The sequence below is a fragment of the Pollachius pollachius genome (genome assembly GCF_949987615.1).
Source record: "Pollachius pollachius genome assembly, chromosome: 5".
Taxonomy (NCBI): Eukaryota; Metazoa; Chordata; class Actinopteri; order Gadiformes; family Gadidae; genus Pollachius; species Pollachius pollachius.
The window spans coordinates 25,618,684-25,639,814 of NC_136938.1; the positions used below are offsets into that span (position 1 = coordinate 25,618,684).

Sequence of the window (21,131 nt, forward strand, 5' to 3'; positions counted from 1 at the left end):
CCAGCTCCTGCCTTAGACTCCTTCCATCCATAGACTCCTAACATCCACCTTAGCGTCCAACCCACAAACCCCACCACTCCCGAGACCTCGTCCTCACTCCACAGCCTACTCCATCTCATACAAGTCCCTGGCTTCCACCTGCGGCCCTCTCCTGTCTTCTGACCCCCTGGGCAGCTAAGGTTTCCTCTCCCCGGCCTTTGATTGGCGGCTGATGGTTGTGGGGGCGGGGACGTCGGGGTAAACCAGGAAGCCGGTGAAGGTGATGTACTTGGCGTGGTTACTGTACGCCCCGAAGCCGTCCTTCTGGTGGGAGTACAGCCATACTGTGTCCCCGGGCTTCAGGGCCAGCATCAGGCTCTGGCTCTGAAGGGCCTTCTCCCCCTGGCTGTCGTCGTAGATCATCGCCTGGACCTCCAGCTGGTTCTTCATCAGCTTCACCGACAGCGTCTTGTGGGGCAGCTTGCCCACGTTGAAGGAGAAGTAGTAGGCTCCGGCCACGCGGCAGGTGAACACGCCCAGCGTCAGGTTGAAGTCCTCGCCGATGTTGACGAAGGCCGCGTCGAAGCTGACCGGTTGGTGCTGCGGCAGGCCCCGCTGGTCCACTCCCATGATGCTCTGGGTGCGGCCCACCGAGAAGGCGGAGCGCTGGTCGTCCTCTTCCTCATCCTCCTCCTCCTCCTCCTCCACATCCTCCTCTTCGTCCGCCTCCTCTTTGACGTGCTCCTCCTCCTCCTCCTCCTCCCGCTGCCTCTTCTGGTCGGTCAGTCCCAACACGTCGCGCTCGGCGGCCGCTTTGTCTTTGGAGGGCGTGGTGTGTTCCTGCAGCGGTGCCTGCTGGGAGTTGTAGGCGCTGTGCTGGCGGTGCTGCTGGGACTGGTAGTCGTAGGTGTCCGGGTAGACCAGGTAGCCGCTGAAGGTGGTGTAGTGTCCGGTGTTGCTGTAGAGCGCGTAGCGGGGGTCGCCGTGGAGACGGAGCCATATGGTGTCGCCGAAGTCCAGCGCCAGCATGACACTCTGGCTCTGCACCTGAGCGGGAATAATGAACACTTTAGAGACGTGGCAATAGGCCGGGAGTCTCCTCATATGTAAGCGATACCGTCCCCATGCATAACCCATAAGTCATCTCTGCCTCGCAGCCCTGCCCGCTTTATGTAATTCCCATCTAATCATTTCTCTCATCGCAAAAACCCACACATTCTCCTTCGACCGTGACGGCAGGCATACTGCGAGGAAACATCCAATTAGGGTGTCTCTTGGCCGGGGCCCTCTATGGCTTTAGCGTTTAGTCCTTATTTGTCGTGGAAACATTGTAGCTATAATATCCAATTATTTACAAATTATATAAACCCTGTTTATATAATTACTATTCAATTGAAAAGGAATTTCTAAACATTCTCCTTGGATAGTATTGCTACTGTAGCCACGAAGTCTGACACTGAGGCCAATCGACTGGCTTTGACTTTGTCTTGCAGCCTTGCAGACATATCCACTTGGCCCATAGTGTATTGCAATTTAACTTAGTCTCTCCTGCTATGGCTGACTTCAGCTATGGTCAATCCCAAACTCTCCCCGATGGTCACTCCCCCTCACCTTTGTTTCCTTTGTATTAACTACCCCGCGGTCTAAGATTTAATCAAATATTGTGCTATCCGAAGTGTCATAAAAAATAAGTTATTCTTCATCGTTATTTCAGCTCACTATCCATAGTGGGATACTATTCAGACCATATCACAACACGGTCAGCAACCCCCGGTTTGTTACCTTGCGCTCCTCCCCGGAGTTCTCCTCGTAGACGATGGCCTGCACCTCGTTGCGGTTCTTCATCAGCATGACGGACAGGTCCTTGTGGGGGAACTTGCCCACGGTGAAGGAGAAGAAGTAGGCCCCGGGGATGCGGCAGCGGAACAGGCCGGCCTTCGCCTCGAAGTCGCCGCCGATGTTGACGTAGACGGCGTCGAAGGTCACCGTCATCTTGGGCCCGCCCTCCATGCTGTTGGTGCGCGCCACGGAGAAGGCCGACCGCAGCGCCACGTCCTGGTTGAGGCGGGCGAAGCCGCGGGCGCCCCCTGCCCAGCACAGAGCCAGCAGCACCGGCAGCATCAGAGCGGCAGGGAGGAGCATCCTACCTGTGAGAGGAGAGCCTCGGGTCAGGACAGCCCTTCAACTATTACCTTTCATTCAACAGGCATGTATTCTATTAGAGCCTTTCATTCAACAGGCATGTATTCTATTAGAGCCTTTCATTCAACAGGCATGTATTCTATTAGAGCCTTTCATTCAACAGGCATGTATTCTATTAGAGCCTTTCATTCAACAGGCATGTATTCTATTAGAGCCTTTCATTCAACAGGCATGTATTCTATTGAGCCTTTCATTCAACAGGCATGTATTATATTAGATCCTTTAATTTAACAGGCATGTATTCTATTAGAGCCTTTCATTCAACAGGCATGTATTATATTAGAGCCTTTCATTCAACAGGCATGTATTCTATTAGAGCCTTTCATTCAACAGGCATGTATTCTATTAGAGCCTTTCATTCAACAGGCATGTATTCTATTAGAGCCTTTCATTCAAAAGGCATGTATTCTATTAGAGCCTTTCATTCAACAGGCATGTATTATATTAGATCCTTTAATTTAACAGGCATGTATTCTATTAGAGCCTTTCATTCAACAGGCATGTATTATATTAGAGCCTTTCATTCAACAGGCATGTATTCTATTAGAGCCTTTCATTCAACAGGCATGTATTATATTAGATCCTTTCATTCAACAGGCATGTATTCTATTAGAGCCTTTCATTCAACAGGCATGTATTATATTAGATCCTTTCATTCAACAGCCATTGAATCAAAATGTATCTATTCTATTATATTATATTAGAGCCTTTCATTCAACAGGCAAGTATTCTGTTAGAGCCTTTGATTCCAAAGGCATCTATTCTATTATTTTCTTGTAGAGCCTTTCATGTAGCAGCCATCTATTGTATTGTAGGAAAGCTTTTCATTCACTAGACATTTATTCTATTAAATTCTGGAGAGGCTTGAGAGGCTTTCATTGAAATCTGCAAAGACGATGGCATTCAACCAATGATCATCCATACTGTAATGAGAAGAGTTGACAGATAGAGGGGGAATGACATCAGACGAAAACGTTGAATGACGGTTTCCAGTACAAAGTCTATTGTTGCAATGTTGTCTCCATTGCATTGAATACACATAATTAATTATTTATTTATCTTCTATTATGTCTATCTAATAAATATATATATATGTATATATATATATATATATATATATATATATATATATATATATATATATATATATATATATATATATATATATATATATATATAGATATATATATATATATAAAGCAGTAACGTCTCTGAATAAACCAGGCTTGCTCGAGCCTAAGAACGGTACTAAACATGTGGAATTCATTTTGCTCCCCCATTCGGTTCTTATTGATTGAGCACAGCTTCCACATTAATACTCATTACTACCAACAGTGCTAGCCCCGGGGGCTGCTGGGATTCCTTCCAATACATTAGGATTCTGTTCTCTAGGTCACATGTCCTGCTCCTGCCTCTACCCCTGCCCATACATTAGGACTCTCTGTCATACTGTATGTCCTTTCATTCTGTCTCTCAGGCATGTGGCTCAGGAGATAGAGCGAGTTGTCTGGTGACCAAACTGAAGGATGCATGTTCGATCCCCGAGTGTTGACGAGCTGGCCGTCGATGTGTGAATGTGTGCATGAATGGGTGAATGTTAGGCGGTATTGTGGTTTTGCGTGTTTTGCGTGGCCACTGGTTAGAAAAGTGCTGCATAAATGCAGCCCATCCACCACCCCTCCTCCATCAGGACTTTGTCCTCTTGTCATATTTCCTATCACTCTACCAGTGCGCCAAACAAACCCTTCTCTTTTGCCCTTGAAACACGGACCACAACTAGTTCAAGTTTAGGTGTTTGGAGATAAGTTTGTGTGTGTGTGTGTGTGTGTGTGTGTGGGTGTGGGTGTGCGCGCGCGCGCGCACAGATGTTTATTGTGTAGATGTTATTTGTATGCACGGCTGCGTGTGCGCGTTGGAGTGTGCGTGAGTCAATTAAACACACCCCTGCAATGTAACCGCCGCGGCCCGCTGCTACCTGCTGCCCCCCTCTCTTTTTAAACCATCCGGGCAGACTGCTCTCAGCAGAGGAGCGAGGTATTAATAGGTCTTTTATGATCCGGGAGACGTCCCGTGTTGTCTGCTCGTCCCGCTTCAATGAACCAACAAGAGGGCTGAGGAGGAGGAGGAGGCAGAGCTATCGGCCGCTCACAGGGCAGACGGCGGCGCTAATGGCTCCCACGATCCACCGGGCGGTGCGTGGCCCCCGAGGGGTGCTCACTGAGGGTCCCAGCGAGCTCGCCGCTCACCAGGGGAAAGCAGGTCAGAACGGGAAGGCTTGGCCCACAACCACTGCGCACTGCGCCAATGTTTAAGGAACAAGGGGATTACATCAATATGGTCGAGGAGAGATTCCGTGGTTTTTTTTCCCGTCCACGTTTGTTTCCGTTGAGGATACACTAACCCTGGTGAAGTGGTGATTGATGTTTGTCGAGTAGGCCTAATGTAGGGAACACATGTTGTATGTTAGTGTTACTCACTCGTGATGCCAACATGTTTCACAGTGCACAATAATGGAAAATGCTATTATGGTTTTATTATTTGTTGTTGTATGGTGTTTTAATTTAGATTTATTCATATTTATGTTTTTTTCAATCTATAACTTTCAACCTATAACCCCCCTCGGAATACACATGGCCAATCTCAAAGATTTCCTTTGCGCCATTTTTGACACCTTATTAAAAACGTAAGGTTAAAAATGACGATAATTAGTAACTTTTCCCAGAGATTCAAAACGTGTTGTCACCGACACCGTGTTCGTAACGTTCTCAAATTCAAGGGCTTTCATCAGTGGGCCATATGCTCACTCGCTATCGGGGTACCTCATGCGATAGATAGCCTAATTACACTAATTGATATGAAACCCTTCGAGATTGTCAGTGTACATAGCGTTTTGTTTTTTTAGAATGTGAAAATATGATATAATTGATGCGGTGTGTCAAAACGATATGCAAGTATTTTTGGTTGGAGATATATCAACAGGAGGGAAGGCAAGGTAATACAACAAAAGTGGTTGCTAATTTTGTATCATAATAATGTAGTCTGTATGCCTCAGTCACAGCGGTGTACCGACAGAAACAGTGTATGAAGTGATGCAGTAAACGACAATCCTGGAGCCCCAGTGTAGCTCCCTGAATCAATACAACCTAATGCACTGCAACACACCAATTACTTCTCCATTTCAACTGCACCTTTGAGCTCTAGTCGTGCTTCCCGCCTAGCACATCAATAACGCACTTAAAAAAGGCTAAATCTAGAAGTTAGATCAACAAAAGGACCAATCTTTGTATCTGATTAGGTTAAAACTCGGCAGAGCTTGCAGCGTTTCGGTGTTAACTCTTCACCGGTGGGTTTCAGAGGAAGGAAAACGGTTTCTAATGCCTTCAGTTTCCCCCTTTATAGCACTAATCACGCACAGCGCTTCCTTTCACCAGGCTTCACAACACTGTTGGTTCATGGCTGCCTGGAGCTGCTATTAAATGATTTCTTTCTCCATGCGTGCCCAATGTAATTGCATGGGACACGTTGTACCTTATTTACATAAAGGTCAGCGTGTCTGCGGTGTGTTTCTCCGACGTGGTGAATGTGGGGTCCACATCGGGGTTCTTGGCGACCACTGCTCAATCGACTGCTCACAATGGACGCTAATTACAGTAGTGTTTAATGTAATTAACGCACTGCAATAACAACCAATCATTAGGATCCCAAAGAGCTTACCAGGGTGTTTAATGGAGGAGCAATCTTCTCTCTCCCTTTTACAAAACAGTAGGGCGCTGCACTTACTCAGAGCAAATATTGTGCTTGTGCAGAGAAGTGGGGAACTGCACCGAATGAGTCATCTGACTTTCCACAAGCACACACACACACACACACACACACACACACACACACACACACACAGTCGTGGACACACACCGACACACGTGCTTGGATTGTCTACGGATGTGCATTATGCCCTGCTTTTTTATCATAAGTATTTTTTTTACTGAAAGACAGCAATCGATGGAGAATCTGTTGCCTGGTGCTGAAAACATCAAAACAAAAAACCTATGAAATGGTGGATCAACAATGCTGCAGCATAATGAGCTCCCACAGGATTTCATCACAGACAAAGTTTACAGAACAGAATACCTACGCAGACACCTCCTATAGCATGGTTCCTTTAATCAGACCTTAGTCTGCGGGTCTTTTATCTCTCCATTCCTTCCTACTTGCCTCCTATAACGTTAATTAAATCGAGAACCATTTGGATGTATTTGAAGAGCCCATTTTTGACTTCAGGCTTTAAGGTTATAAATGAGATCTATTCCGAGGTGCCAGTCGTCATAGGCCTTTCCATTCACGTAGATTGCATACAGGTTGCCTTATGTTACCCTGCTAAATTCTATCTGGGTCACTGTAGGAATAAGCTGACATTTTGAGAGATATTTCTTTATGTTATGGGGCCTGTGATGTCGTCAAACATTATCCGATGCATGCCTTGGAACCCTCTTTAAGCCAGGGACATTCAACGGCAGTTTCCCATCTACTTTGGTATTTTATTTCCATATACAAGCATATTCATGAGCATAATGAATCATTCAAATCATGGTCTTTCCTGAGACCTACACTGTTTCTGATAATATCGAGCGAAAAATGCATGAGATGGTTTATTTAATCCCCCGAGGCAAATCAATAACTGATGCTTGAGAGATGATGGAGGAGAGAGAGAGAAAGAGTGATAGAGAGACAGAGAGAGTGAGCGAAAGAGAGCAAAAGAGAACGAGAGAGAGGGTGAAAGAGAACGAGAACGAAAGAGAGAGAGGGAGAGAGAGAGAGAGAGAGAGGTTTTTGGATTTGCATGCGCAAATCTCCAACATTTGCATTCATTCGTCATAAATCATCTTTGATTGTGTGTGCTGTGTCCATGACCATTTGTTTGATTATGGGTTTGGATTTGTATGTTTATTTTTTCTCTGTGTGGTATCCAATGTTCTGATCTTAGGAGGGATGGCCCACACACTCACATGCACACACAAACAAGCACACAGACACACACACACACACACACACACACACACACACACACACACACACACACACACACACACACACACACACATAAACAAACACACACACATACACACACACACACCCACGCACACGCACACACAGGCTTACCCCCACACCCTGTAGGGCTCTGCTATGAATTAAGTGTGTGTTGAAAATCACTCTTTTTGCATGGCCATCTGCTGTAAGTGATAAATGTATTGGCCCAAATACTGGAGCAGAATACTAAGACCTCAGCAAACAACTGCACACAGCTGACGGCTGCTATTTTGGCTGGCTTTTAAATTGTGTCTCGCCTGCGACGCACTGCAGATACTTCTGAGGGTCCTCCACTTGGTTTTACAATAATTCATAAGACAATTTAACATAACACATTTTTGATATTTGTTTTGCCTCTGAGTGAATGAATTGATAAAATGATCCACAGTGTGTTATTTTCCCTGTCTTTGTGTGTATCTACAAGACACCAACTGGCTTTCATTCAAATCCAATGAAAGAAACAGCTTTTTGCCGAGTCCAGAAAGAGCTTGGGACAGGGTGCATCTTGGGACAGGGTGCATCTTGGAACAGGGTACATCTTGTGGCTGACCAAATTACTTCAGACAACCATCCTTTGTCCAGAAGAAGCCTTGCCTGCCTTGGTCATTTGTTTACCATAATATCCTTTAACTATGACCGTAACTACTCTCTCTCTCTCTCTCTCTCTCTCTCTCTCTCTCCCCTCTCTCTCTCTCTCTCTCTCTTTCTTTCTCTCTCTCTCTCTCTCTCTCTCTCTCTCTCTCTCTCTCTCCTCTCTCTCTCTCTCTCTCTGTATCTCCCATTGTGCTTGGATATCTGCCTCTCTCTCTCTCTCTCTATCTTTCTCTCTCTCTCTCTTTCTTTTTCTCTCTCTCTCTCTCCCTCTCTCTCTCTCTCTCTCTCTCTCTGTATCTCCCATTGTGCTTGGATATCTGCCTCTCTCTCTCTCTCTCTCTCTCTCTCTCTATCTTTCTCTCTCTCTCTCTCTCTCTCTCTCTCTCTCACTCTCTGTCTCTCCCACTCTCTTTTTTATTCCTTGCCTCTCTCTTCCGGGCCCGTTTGTCTGTGTGAAACACTCCCGTTGGATCAAACAAAGGCACGCATAAAGAACTATTGTTTGGTCGTGTGGCGGCGCAAACACCTGCTCCCACTCAGCTCGAAATAACCCAGAAAACACAACGCTCAACGCAACCTATGCAGAGCTCATCACCAGCGCATTCCAGTCGCACTCCCTCTTATAGACCGCGTTGTGCGTACAGTACGCCGCGCGCACACTCTGCCGTGACATCGATTGAGTCAGAGAACACGATGACCATGAGGGGGAAGAGTCGGTCGATGCCCTTTGTGCACAAGTGATCCGAGCGTTTGCATGCTCCCCCCCCCCGGCTCTCTCTCTCTCTCTCTCTCACTCTCGTACTCTCTCTCTCTCTCTCTCTCTCCCTCTCTCCCTCTCTCTCTCTCTTTCTCTCTCTTTCTCTTTCTCTCAACAAGAGTATAGCATCACAGTATATCTACCCTCCTACGCTAAGCTACCTTGAGGACCTGGATTGGAAAATCGCTGCTTCCAACGTGGAAACGAAACACGGAGCGCACGATGAGATGCATTTTTCGCTGTCACAAAAAAAAATGAACGTTAAAACCTCAACACCAAAATCTGTCTGACTGTGTTCTCCCCTTCCTGGTTCGCCCGTGGCCCGTGCTTCATGAGATCCCAGCATCAATCACACTTCCTTCTCCGCAGGTGTGGCACGGCGGGCCGGAAAACCGAGGTTGCGGGGCGCGATCCCATTGAAGGAGGCTTACGTGGTGTAAGCACACGGAAAACGCCACGCGGCAGAATCCATCACCTGCTGACTGGGTTGGAGCTGCCCACTTGGAAATCGAAATCAATATTTGCTTTCAGGTGGTTTGTTTGGGTGAAGCACAAGCACAACACCCCCCTCAGCCCCCCCCCACGGTGTGTTTTTATCGAGGGCCAATGAAAACGACCAAGCCCGACACCTCTCCCTCGCATCACGAGAGCATCCCACCTCAGGGGTCCTCTCTCTCTCTCTCTCTCTCTCTCCCGCTATCTCTCTCTCTCTCTCTCTCTCTCTCTCTCTCTCTCTCTCCCGCTATCTCTCTCTCTCTCTCCCGCTATCTCTCTCTCTCTCTCTCTCTCTCTCTCTCTCCTGCTCTCTCTCTCTCTCTCTCTCCCACTCTCTCTCTCTCTCTCTCTCTCTCTCTCTCCGCTCTCTCTCTCTCTCTCTCCCGCTCTCTCTCTCTCTCTCTCTCCCGCTTTCTCTTTCTCTCTCTCTCTCTCTCTCAGCACAATCAATTCTAGCGGTGGTGTTGTTTATTTTCTTCTTTCGGTTGAAGGGAGTGATTGATGTGTACTCAGGAAGGCCGGGCCCCTAACAAGCTCTGCACACCCACTGCCGGGGCCCCAGGTGGGCCCATATCAAAGCCCCCGCTCTCAGAGTGAGTGGGGGTGTGGGGAGGATATAAAAAGACCTCACTTCTGACCAGGAGTAAGGGAGGGAATGAAAGAAAGATTAGGCCAGGATCAAAGTGCTTGAAGATGTGTTCCATGACATAAATTATAGTGTCTACATATGTTTTTACCATACTTAAGAATAGGCTACGTTCAAAAATGCTCCTCGACGTTCTACACCTTTGCTCCTCATTGAGAATGCCAAGATTGAAGAAAGCGAGGACACATCCCATGTCTCCCTGTCTGCTCGTACCGCTGCTAAAGATGCGAGTGAACGTAGCCAAGGTCCTCAGCCACTGAACCACTTAGCCCCGCTCGAATTGAACCGTCTGAGGTATTACCTCAAAATCTAAACCATGCACACTTTCTCATTTCCAAACCAAACCATTTGCCGACGCACCTGTGACAACGCTCTGCTGAGCTGGCCGTGCCCAGAACGCGAGGCTGATCGCATCTGTTAACGGCGCTTTAGGCCGCATTTATTTTAGGTGCGCAATCATTTGAGATTCATTTCTTAGAAACCCTGTGGCTGTCCGGCAGCTGTTTGGGAGTTAAAAGCTGCGTGTGCGTGCCTGCCTTCGTATGAGACAGTTTAGATAGAAGACTGCTCCCAGCTCGGTGTCTGTGTCTGACCGAACAGGCCTTCTCTTCCCTGTTTCATAGGTTTCTAGCAGGGATTGACTCCCTGTGTCTGGGCAGACACACACGTTTCAGAAGCAACATTCCCTCTGAAGATAGCGGTTTTCTAAATGCACCAAAGGTAAGCATGTGTTTTCTGCTAGACGGGCTACTGAGCAGGCGACAAATACTGTTACACTGTGGACGGCGTGTGTGTGTGTGTGTGTCTCCCTCGGGTACTCATCTTTCGTGTAGCAAGGAGGGAACAACAATCAGGAACCAGGAGGCCCGTCTAGGAGGAGTGACAGCCACCTCTCCCCGGGGGGAGCAGATAGAGAATCAAAGGGGAGTCAGGGGCGTCTGTTATCGGCAGGGTACAGTGACAGCGCCCCGCTGGCCCTGTCCCCTTTATTAGCTGTCATCCTCCCCGGGACCCTTCCTCCCAGACCCTGGCCCCCACGCACGCACACCGCCGTCGGACTCAGGCTCCACTGGCGGCCGAGGAAGACCAGCGATGGGGAAGGTGGGCCATCGCCAGAGCATGCACAGTAAACGGACTGCATTCATACAGCGCTTTTCTAACCAGTGGCCAATCAAAGCGCTTTACAATTCTGCCTGACATTCACCCGTTCACGCACACATTCACACACCGACGGCGGCGACAGCCAGCTCGTCTGGGGCAGTCAGGGCGAGGCGTCTCGCTCAGGGACACCTCGACACTCGAGCTAGGAGGAGCCGGGGATCGAACTAGCAACCCTTCCGGTTACCAGCCAACCCGCTCTACCTCATGAGCCCCATGCTTCCACAATGGACCATGGGACTAGACTGAGGACCAAGGAAGACATGTGTACCGATGGAGAGGGAGGAAGACATTAGGGAGGCGCGACCGATGGCTTTGCTAGCCGAAGCGAGGCAGCCAGAGCTCTTCCTGTGAGCACTGATCCTTCCCCTGAACATGTTCTTTCGCCGCTGTCATAACAATAAGCGGTAAGCGCACCTGCAGCCCAGAGCTGTCCATGGTACTGCAGGAAAAGAGAAAGCAGGAGTGAAAGAGAGAGAGAGAGAGCAAGGATGGATCTATCTATCTATCTATCTATCTATCTATCTATCTATCTATCTATCTATCTATCTATCTAAGTATCCTCTTACATCTATCTTTCTATCTATTGACCTATCTATCTTTTGATCTATACCTCCATTACCTTCTTCCTCTCTATCAATCTATCGTCTGTGTGTCTGTCTCTGTCTGTGTCTGTCTGTGTCTCGATCCATCAGTCAATCTATCTATTTACCTATATCTATCCAGCCACTCATCAACCCCGCCAAAGGCTACACTTTTAACTGTGGACTCAGAGAGGAGAGTAAACAAACAGACTGCTGATAGCACGGTGAATTAAATCCCCCAGGAGCGAAAAGGTATGCGGCGTGCGCGCACTCATCAGGGCGGTTTAACAAGGGTGAGATGGGCGCGTGTGTGTGTTGCACATGAGCTTGTTACTCATGTGGGGGGGGGCACACACACGGACACACGCATACACTCACACACACAAACTCATAAATACACGCACACACAGGCACACACACACACACATACACATACACACAAACACACACATACACACACGCACATATGCGTGTGTTTAATTGAATACATTTTAATTGTATAGTAGATATATTTATACAGTATATATTTAAATAAACACAAGCACACACACACACACGCACACACCCACAACACGCGCGCACTACTTCCAGCCAGTGAGAGGCGACGCTAGTGTGGTTGTGGTTTTGGCGACGAACGCTGCACTCACACGCGCTCACAAGCACACACGCACAGAAACACACACACACAGACACGTGCACGACCCCGGTACTGTAGCAGCAGCGCGGGGGTGGGAGATGTTATCTGCAGACAATTGGATCAAACCCTCTAGCGCCTGAACACCACGGAGCAGAATCGGATGAACGGAGCGATAAGGCAAATGACAGTTCATTTTGGTTCCCTCAAAATAAAGACTTGATCCTTTGGATCTGCACCAAGTGTCATCACATCGAGGTAGAGATAATCACACAGCAACCGTCGGCGATTTAAGATACAACAGCAAAAAAGCATATTCCTTAACACACACAAGCTCAACTCTTTACAGAATTCCCCTTTCGGGTCTCATTATTGCAAGCCTCTTCCTCTAGTTTCAGCACGATAAGCGTGACATCCTCTGCACTGGTGGGTTGGGGTTGGACCACGTCGTTGTGTGCGTAAGGTATGCGAAGGTATCGCATCCTTTTGGAGACCCGGTGGGGTGAATAATAGATGGTGCTCCACAGACGCACGGACACCGCTATTGCGCCATGCATTCCACTTTGGAACCATCATCAATATTACAGCAACACTTGACACGACAGTGGGAGAATTTAGCCTACACACGACACGGGGAAATACTGTTCTACATTAGCGACGCATCTTTCCAAGTGACCCTAATGCTGGCTGTACAACTTTGATTAATTGCAATCACTTGTTTAACCTGTTGGAACATGCTGCACGCTGCAGAACCTTTATAAATCGGGAAAAAGCGTTTAAGCACGCACACGTTTAGGATCCGTGCAACTTAAACTTTCATATACACGCGAGTAGAAGCCTGTTATCAGCCAAACGTGTCATGAGAAGAGTTGTATTCTTACCTTTGCGCGTGTCTGTGTCAAAGAGAAGGAAAGAGACGTGCGTGCGGTGCAGAGCAATGCGTATCTGACTGCCTGCGTTCCACTGGAGTTGAAAGTTGTCTCACAAGCGCGCCGCTCTGTGCTAGAACTCCTCCCCCCTCTCTGTCTTACTACTCTCCCGGTGCTGTCTCTTCATCTGCTCTCTTCCATCCTTCCACGGCCGGCCCCTCCCTCCCTCCCTCCCTCCCTCCCTCCCTCCCTCTCCTCTGGCTCTTTTTTTCCTATCACCCTCTCGCTGCGTGCACCCTCAACCTGCTGCTGATGTCTTTGAAACCCGCATGAAAGACCTCACCCTCCCTCCTCATGCATGCACATAAACAAACCAGCACACACGCGCACACGAGCACACACACACACACACCCACACGGACAAACACACACAGACAAACACACAGGCAAACACACACGCACACACAGACACACAGGTGTGCCTGACACACAGGCACGCACATACGCTCATACACTCAGGTAAACAGACACACACACACACACACACAAAGGCATGCACTCACGCACGCACGCCCACGTGGTGCTCAGGTTGTGATCTGATATTTAGCATTTGGAGGTGCAATGCGTTCCACTGCAGTGAGGGTGATGCGAGCGCCGATCTGCTTATTGTCTAACTTCTGAGAGCGGAATCGCAAAGACAATTGCACGTCTGTGTGTTGGGTGTTGGTGTGTGCGTTTGTGTTAGCATGTGTATGTGTATGTCTATATGTGTGTACTGCATGTGTGTATGTGCGTGTCTGTTTGTGTTTGTGTGTATTTCTGTGTGCGTTGATGTCGCTTTGTGCGTGAATGTCTTTGTGGGTTGGTGTCGCTCTGTCTGCGGGTGTGTGTGTGTGTGTGTTTTGCATTTGTTTGTGCATTTTTGTCCTGTCGTGTCGATGTTGGTGTGTGTGTTTGTGTGTCCGTGTATGTCACTGCACATCAATCCCGTGGGTGTGTGTGTGTGTTTGTGTTTTCCATGTGTGTGTGCGCATTGGTCCTGTCGTGTCTGTGTTGGTGTGTCTGTCCGTGTGTCTGTGTATGTCAGTGCACACCAATCCCTCGTGTGTGTGTGTGTGTGTGTGTGTGTGTGTGTGCGCGTGCGTGCGTGCGTGCGTGTGTGTGTGTGGCCATACTAAGGCCTGGCCTGGCGTCCTTCTGCTGGCTGCTCTGTGTTGGCAGGGCTTTGGGAGGAGAATGACTCTCATGCCATTACAACGGATGGGCTTTGCTGTGTGGCAACGCGACGGTGCCAATTTCCTCCCCGCGGCTCTTCGTCGGAGTCATTATCCCTCGGCGGGGGGGGGGAGGGGAGGGGCAGGGGGACAGAGGAAATACATGTAATGCCCTCAAATTGAAATTCATCCCAGCAGCTTCTTCTCTCTCTATATAATCGTATTCGAGTTCCTCGATGGGCTCTTGACTGAGCCCCCCTGCCCCCCTCCACTGCCCCTAACACGCAAACACAATCGCGCACAGGCATACGTATGCACCAATGCATGCATGCAGCCGCACACACCTGCACACACACACACACCCAATAACACAGACTGCGTTACACACGCGCACACACGCACTCAACAACACACCCAAACAGATACCTGAACACAAACATACACACAATAATGCGCACACGTCTGCACCCACACCTGCGCACACCCTTGCACACACACCAACACACAGACACAAACAAGTATGGACGGATGCACGCATGCACACACGCACACACACACACACACATACACACACACACACACACCCCCACACACACACACACATACTTGGTGATCCTAGGCCCTACATTTGGCCAGCTGCCGTGTTCTCTCAGTTGCAAGGCACCCTGAAAAGCATACTTGGCAAATTTGCTTTCCCTTCCAGTGTAAGCCAACACACACACACACACACACACACACCCAAAGTGCAGCACAATCATACCCCGCAATAAAGCCCAAGGTTCAAGCGGTTGGCGTGGTAACACCTCACAAAGCTCTGCCTCTAAAGTGCATCGTTTCATTGTCCCACCGTTTCCTCCTGAGGCTGCAATAAGGAGCAGGATGCTTGGATTCACAGGACAATGCACGGATCTCTCCTTGGCTCACCTTGAGCCACTCGGGGGTCAAGTGTGTGTGTGGGAGGCTGGGGGGAGAGGAGGGCGGTTTGTGTCTTCGGGCTGGATGACGTCGTGTGGTGCCCACTCCTTCTGCCATCTGTCCCCACCTCCAGCAGGTTTTTCTCCACCTGCACCGTCACAGACCCGTGCCTGTTCCCCCCCGGCCCGGATAATGACCCAGCCTGGTGGACTGAGAGATGACTAATTGGTCATAGTGTCGTTCTCCCTCTCTTTCTGCCAGGTTTGCTGTATACTGTATGTTCTCTCACACAGGCACACACACACACACACACACACACACACACACACACACACAGACACACACACAGAATTACACAGACACACACACAGACACATATAGAATCACACACACAATGATCAATTAATTACTTTGTAACTGTCGAAAACACGTTCCCAAAGCCTTCTCAACAGAACCAAAGTCCTCAAAAGAACTCAAGGTTGTTGGGATTAGTTGGAATAAGAGAGCTGCTGGCTATGAATGAGCAAGGTTACTGTCTCTCTCTCTCTTTCATTTACTCTCCCTCCCTCCCTCCCTCCCTCCCTCCCTCACTCTCTCTCTTTCTCACTCTCGTACTCTCTCTCTCTCTCTCACTCTTGTACTCTCTCTCTCTCTCTCTCTCCCTCTCCCTCTCCCTCTCTCTCTCTCTCTCTCTCTCTCCCTCCCTCCCTCCCTCCCTCTCTCTCTCTCTTTCTCACTCTCGTACTCTCTCTCTCTCTCTCACTCTTGTACTCTCTCTCTCTCTCTCTCTCTCTCTCTATCTCTCTCTCATTATCTCTCTCTCTCCTGCTCCTTTTCCTTATTTCTCTCTCACTCACTCTGTCACATCCCCCGTCTCTCTGTCTCACACACACATACACACACGAACACACACACACAAATACACAGACACAGACACACACACACACACACACACACACACAGCGGCGGGCCCCTACTGTTTCAGTAAGCTCCAGATAGAATACATTTGGTAAAAGTGATCATTAGCATGTGGATTGGAAGCAGGGGATCGCGTGGGCATCCCTGTTTTTAACAAAGCCTCCTCTCTCCCCCTCTCTCCTCTCTCCTCCACCCTCCCCCTCTCTCCTCCACCCTCCCTCTCTCTCCTCCACTCTCCTTCACTCTCCTCCTCTCTCCCCCTCTCTCCTCCTCTCTCCTCTTCTCTCCTCCTCTCTCCTCCTCTCTCCCCTCTCTCCCCCTCTCCCACCTCTCCTCCTCTCTCCCCCTCTCGCCCCCTCTCTCCTCCTCTCCCCCTCTCTCCTTCTCTCCTCCTCTCTCTTCCCCTCTCCCATCTCCCCTCCTCTCTCCCCCTCTCTCCTCCTCTCCTCCTCTCCCCCTCTCTCCTCAACTCTCCCCCTCTCTCCTCTTCTCTCCCCCTCTCCTCCTCGCCTCCTCTCTCCCCTCTCTCCTCCTCTCTCCTCCTCTCTCCCCCTCTCTCCTCTCTCCTCCACCCTCCCCCTCTCTCCTCCACCCTCCCCCTCTCTCCTCCACTCTCCTTCACTCTCCTCCTCTCTCCCCCCTCTCCTCCTCTCTCCTCTTCTCCCCCCTCTCCTTCTCTCCTCCTCTCTCTTCCCCTCTCCAATCTCCCCTCCTCTCTCCCCCTCTCTCCTCCTCTCCTCCTCTCTACCTCTCCCCCTCTCTCCTCCACTCTCCCCCTCTCTCCTCTTCTTTCCCCCTCTCCTCCTCGCCTCCTCGCCTCCTCTCTCCTCCTCTCTCCCCCTCTCTCCCCTTCTCTCCCCTTCTCTCCCCCTCTCTCCACCTCTCTCATCCTCCTCTCTCCTCTCTCCTCCACTCTCCCCCTCTCTCCTCCTCTCTCCCCCTCTCTCCTCCACTCTCCTCCACTCTCCTTCACTCTCCTCTCTCCCCCTCTCTCCTCCTCTCTCCTCTTCTCTCGTCCTCTCGTCCACTCTCCTCCTCCATCCCCCTCTCTCCCCCCTCTCCCCCCTCTCCTCCTCTCTCTCCCTCTCGCCCCCTCTCTCCTCCTCTCCCCCTCTCTCCTTCTCTCCTCCTCTCTCTTCCCCTCTCCCATCTCCCCTCCTCTCTCCCCCTCTCTCCTCCTCTCCTCCTCTCCTCCTCTCCCCCTCTCTCCTCCACTCTCCCCCTCTCTCCTCTTCTCTCCCCCTCTCCTCCTCGCCTCCTCTCTCCTCCTCTCTCCCCCTCTCTCCCATCTCCCCTCCTCTCTCCCCCTCTCTCCTCCTCTCCTCCTCTCCTCCTCTCCCCCTCTCTCCTCCACTCTCCCCCTCTCTCCTCTTCTCTCCCCCTCTCCTCCTCGCCTCCTCTCTCCTCCTCTCTCCCCCTCTCTCCCCTTCTCTCCCCCTCTCTCCACCTCTCTCATCCTCCTCTCCTCCTCTCTCCTCCTCTCCTTCCTCTCCCCCTCTCTCCTCCTCTCTCCTCCTCTCCTCCCCTCCCCCTCTCTCCTCCACCCTCCCCCTCTCTCCTCCTCTCTCCCCCTCTCTCCTCCCTCCCGCTCCCTTCCCCTCTCTCCCTGGAGGGAGGAATGGAGGACGGTGCTATGAGCCTTCACTGTGATGACACCTCCCCAGTGCGGCTCTCTCTCTGCCCGACGCCTGCAGCACGCGCTGCAACGCATGAAGGAGGCTGCTTGAAGGCTTTCTGCCAAAGGCGTACATGGAGGGATGGGTGGAGGGATGGGTGGGAAGATGAAAGGAAGCGTGACCGAGAGCGGCTAGTGGTTGGAGGACTGATATATGGTATGTGGGCGCCTACTGTGTTCAGGGGGGGGGTATTGTATATATTTCATGTGTGATGGTGAGGAGAGGGGCACCCTGGATCAGAGTGTTATGAGGTCTGCGAGGAGGTGGGTGGGGGTAGGGGGTGGGGGTAGGAGTAGTTGGAGGATGGATAGATGGCATGTGGGGGCTTACTGTGTCGGGGGGGTGCATTGTATATATTTCCTGCGTGAGGGGGAGACGAGTGGCACCCTGGATCAGAGTGTTATGAGGTTTTGCGAGGCGGTGGGTGGGGTTCGGGGAGGAGGCGGGGGAGGGGGGGGTGAGAGATGGGGAGGCTCGTGGACGACAGACAAGAGAGAGAGAGCGAGAGTCTCGCTCTCTCTCTCTCACACACAACGCCGCTCCAAATGTACAGTCCTGCCGCCACCTCCCTGCTACAGCGCAGAGCCTCACCCGCCAGCGAGAGACGGGCGAAACAATATTTGATCGGCCCATGTCTGTGTGATTGGCAATCACGGATCTTCCAGCCAGGGTTTTTGTTGTGCGGGTGCAACGGTAGTCAGAATTGCTTCGCCCTTCCCTCCCTGTTGCTGGGGCAGTAAAACAAATGAACCACGTCACAGAGCCCACATCAGTCCTCAGCTCGTTATATCTTTATTTGTTTCCGAGGGGAGTCCCGCGTGTGCCCGGGCGGCATTGCCTTGCCGGGCGGCGCCTCGTGGTTTGTGCCGGCGTTTGCCGATGTGTGTCTACATCTGGGCGCCGAGAGAGAGAGCAAAAAAAAGCCCACGATTCCTCTGTGACACACGTACCAAGCCGTTTCCCATTAATCCGAGCCCAATTTCCAGCTGCTTGATTATTCATCACAGCAATCAAGTACTGCGCTAAGTCATCCAACTTGAACACTGTTGACTCCAAACACAGCTGCCTGTGTTTGGAGTCAACTGCCAGCATCGCCGGCCTGCCATCGAGAAGCCTGCGCTCTCGTTCCTCCCACACTTTGACTTTGAGTCTGGCTGCCCCCCTCCACACCGCTACTAGTTTCCTTTGCTGTGTCCTCGTCTTGTCATCCATGATCAGTCGGGGCGCTACGGTCATCAATCACTCCCCGGCCACGGCCTTTCCCACCAGCCCCTTCCTGCGTCTACGGATTACCTTTCCTTTGATTCGTTTTGAGGGGATATTCTAGGCCAGGTTGGAGTTTCTCTGCTCTTTCTCCTCTTATAGGTGGTTCTCGTCCCCAGGAGGTCTGCAGCCGGCTGCCCGTGATTCGGTCACTGTAGGAGAAGTGTGTTGTGGGCTGCCCTAGTTTCATCATTATCTCTGTTTTAATGGGGCAGAGGATCAACTAAATATAGAAGTGCAGTGGGCTCATTCACACTGCGGCGAGCCCGTCAACACAACACGGCTGCTTCTGTTGTTCGTCACGACTGTTTCAGACACTGAATATATACCAGGTGAGCAGGAACGTCAATATTAACGAGCAATTACGTTTTATGTCATCATGTTCCATCCGCCCAGAAAAACCCTTTTGTAACGTAACGCACACGGTGTAGTTTGGCTCGTGGAAAAGGTTTGGAAATAAGACACTGGCCGATTATTTTTCACACAGAGCAAGGCATCCACGCTCATCGCAGAGGAAGAGGCAAGCCGAGGTGGCGAAACAGTTTGACATCGTTCTAAATAAATAAACAGAGTCTTGAGAAGTGAGTCAGAATGTTTACCGATGTGTACGCTCGCCCGTCTCGCCGCACCGCCTTCCTTTTGATGAAGCGCAGTCTGTCGCACGGCTGTCAGCTTACCGCCGGGACCAGAAAGGGGGAGAAGGGAATTATTCTCCCCAGAGAGACAAACTTTCAGTCCTTTGAGCACGAGAACCCCCCCCCCCCCCCCCCCCCCCCCCCCCTCCCTGCTGAGAGGAGTCGCTCATTGGGAAGATCAAGGCATCGGTATCTTGGTCATGTTGCTGGCTGGTAACTTATTAGTTGGAAAGAAAATGCTGTGGATATGACGTCCGGTTACGGAAGATGGAATGTTTGACATTGACGTTCATTGTCTTCAAATTTGAATTCTAGCTACAACTCATCGGTGTGCCTTGAGCAACGCCTCAGTAGGTTTCTGCAAAAAAGGGAGTCTTGTTCAATGTGACTTCAACTTATTTTTCACGGTTCACCCACAATGGCTTTCACTTTATTTCGCCGCTCCGGGCTATAATCCTGTTAGTACATTTAATGGGTTTCAGCTCCAGTTTAGACATTTCTTACCCCACCTGGGAAATGTCGCAATAGCCCTTTCAGATCTCTCACACACATATGCACAACACAACGCAACCCAAGTGCACGGGCACACACACACACACACACACACACACACACACACACACACACACACAAACACACACACACACACACACACATAGACACACACAAACACACACACACACACACACACACACACACACACGCATACGCACATACACACAGACAAGCGCACACACACACACATACACACGCACGCACGCACACGCACGCACATACACACACACACAAACACACACACACAGAAAGAAGATGCCAATAATATCTATTTTGCTGACGTGACTGTCTCTATCCGTTTCCCGCCTGGAGGTTGGCACTGCAGAGCAGATTCAATTTGTCTTTATCAGAATGCCATCTCCTTGATGTGCTCCTCTCCTCCCCTCTCCTCCCTGCTCCCTCCCTCTCTTTCTGTCATCATATCTGGCTGTCCATCTGTCCGCCCGTCCGCCCATGCATCCTCCCCTGTCTTTCCTCGATCCAACCTTTCCTTTGGACCGCCGTCTACATGTAAACACCGTAACCTTTTCCTCCCCCGCCTCCCCCATCTCTCAATCTTTACCTCCCCCTCCCCCCTAATGAGATATGTGTCCTTTGGAGTCTGTCCCTTACCTCCTATGTGATTTCTCTCTCTCTCTCTCTCTCTCTCTCTCTCTCTCTCTCTCTCTCTGTCTCCCTCTCTTTCTCTCTTCCTCTCTCCCTCTCTCCCTCTCTCTCTCTCTGTCTCTCTCTTTCTCTCTCTCTCTCTCTCTCTCTGTCTCCCTCTCTTTCTCTCTTCCTCTCTGTGTGTGTGTGTGTGTGTGTGAGACAGATGATGATGATAACAGGGTTGGGAAGCCTCGGGCCAGAGGTGAACAGCAACAGGATGAGTACAGATATCTAAACTGCAGACGCCTGTTTTAGGATTAATAGCTAGTATAAATGACAGGATTATAAAGCGGGGAAGGGATCA

At 50.2% G+C, this 21,131-nt stretch overlaps 1 protein-coding gene across 1 annotated transcript; it reads right to left on the reverse strand.

Annotated features, from left to right (window-relative positions):
• Positions 1–174: 174 nt before the first annotated feature.
• On the reverse strand, positions 175–13,140 carry c1qtnf4 (C1q and TNF related 4; the record flags this gene model as incomplete). The annotated part of the gene is made up of 3 exons (XM_079736584.1): positions 13,016–13,140; positions 1,762–2,126; positions 175–1,026 (listed from the first exon to the last, which is right to left on the reverse strand). Exons 2-3 carry the CDS (start codon positions 2,119–2,121, stop codon positions 175–177), a joined length of 1,212 nt encoding a protein of 403 aa, XP_079592710.1. The 5' UTR covers positions 2,122–2,126; positions 13,016–13,140.
• Between the last annotated feature and the right edge of the window lie 7,991 nt (positions 13,141–21,131).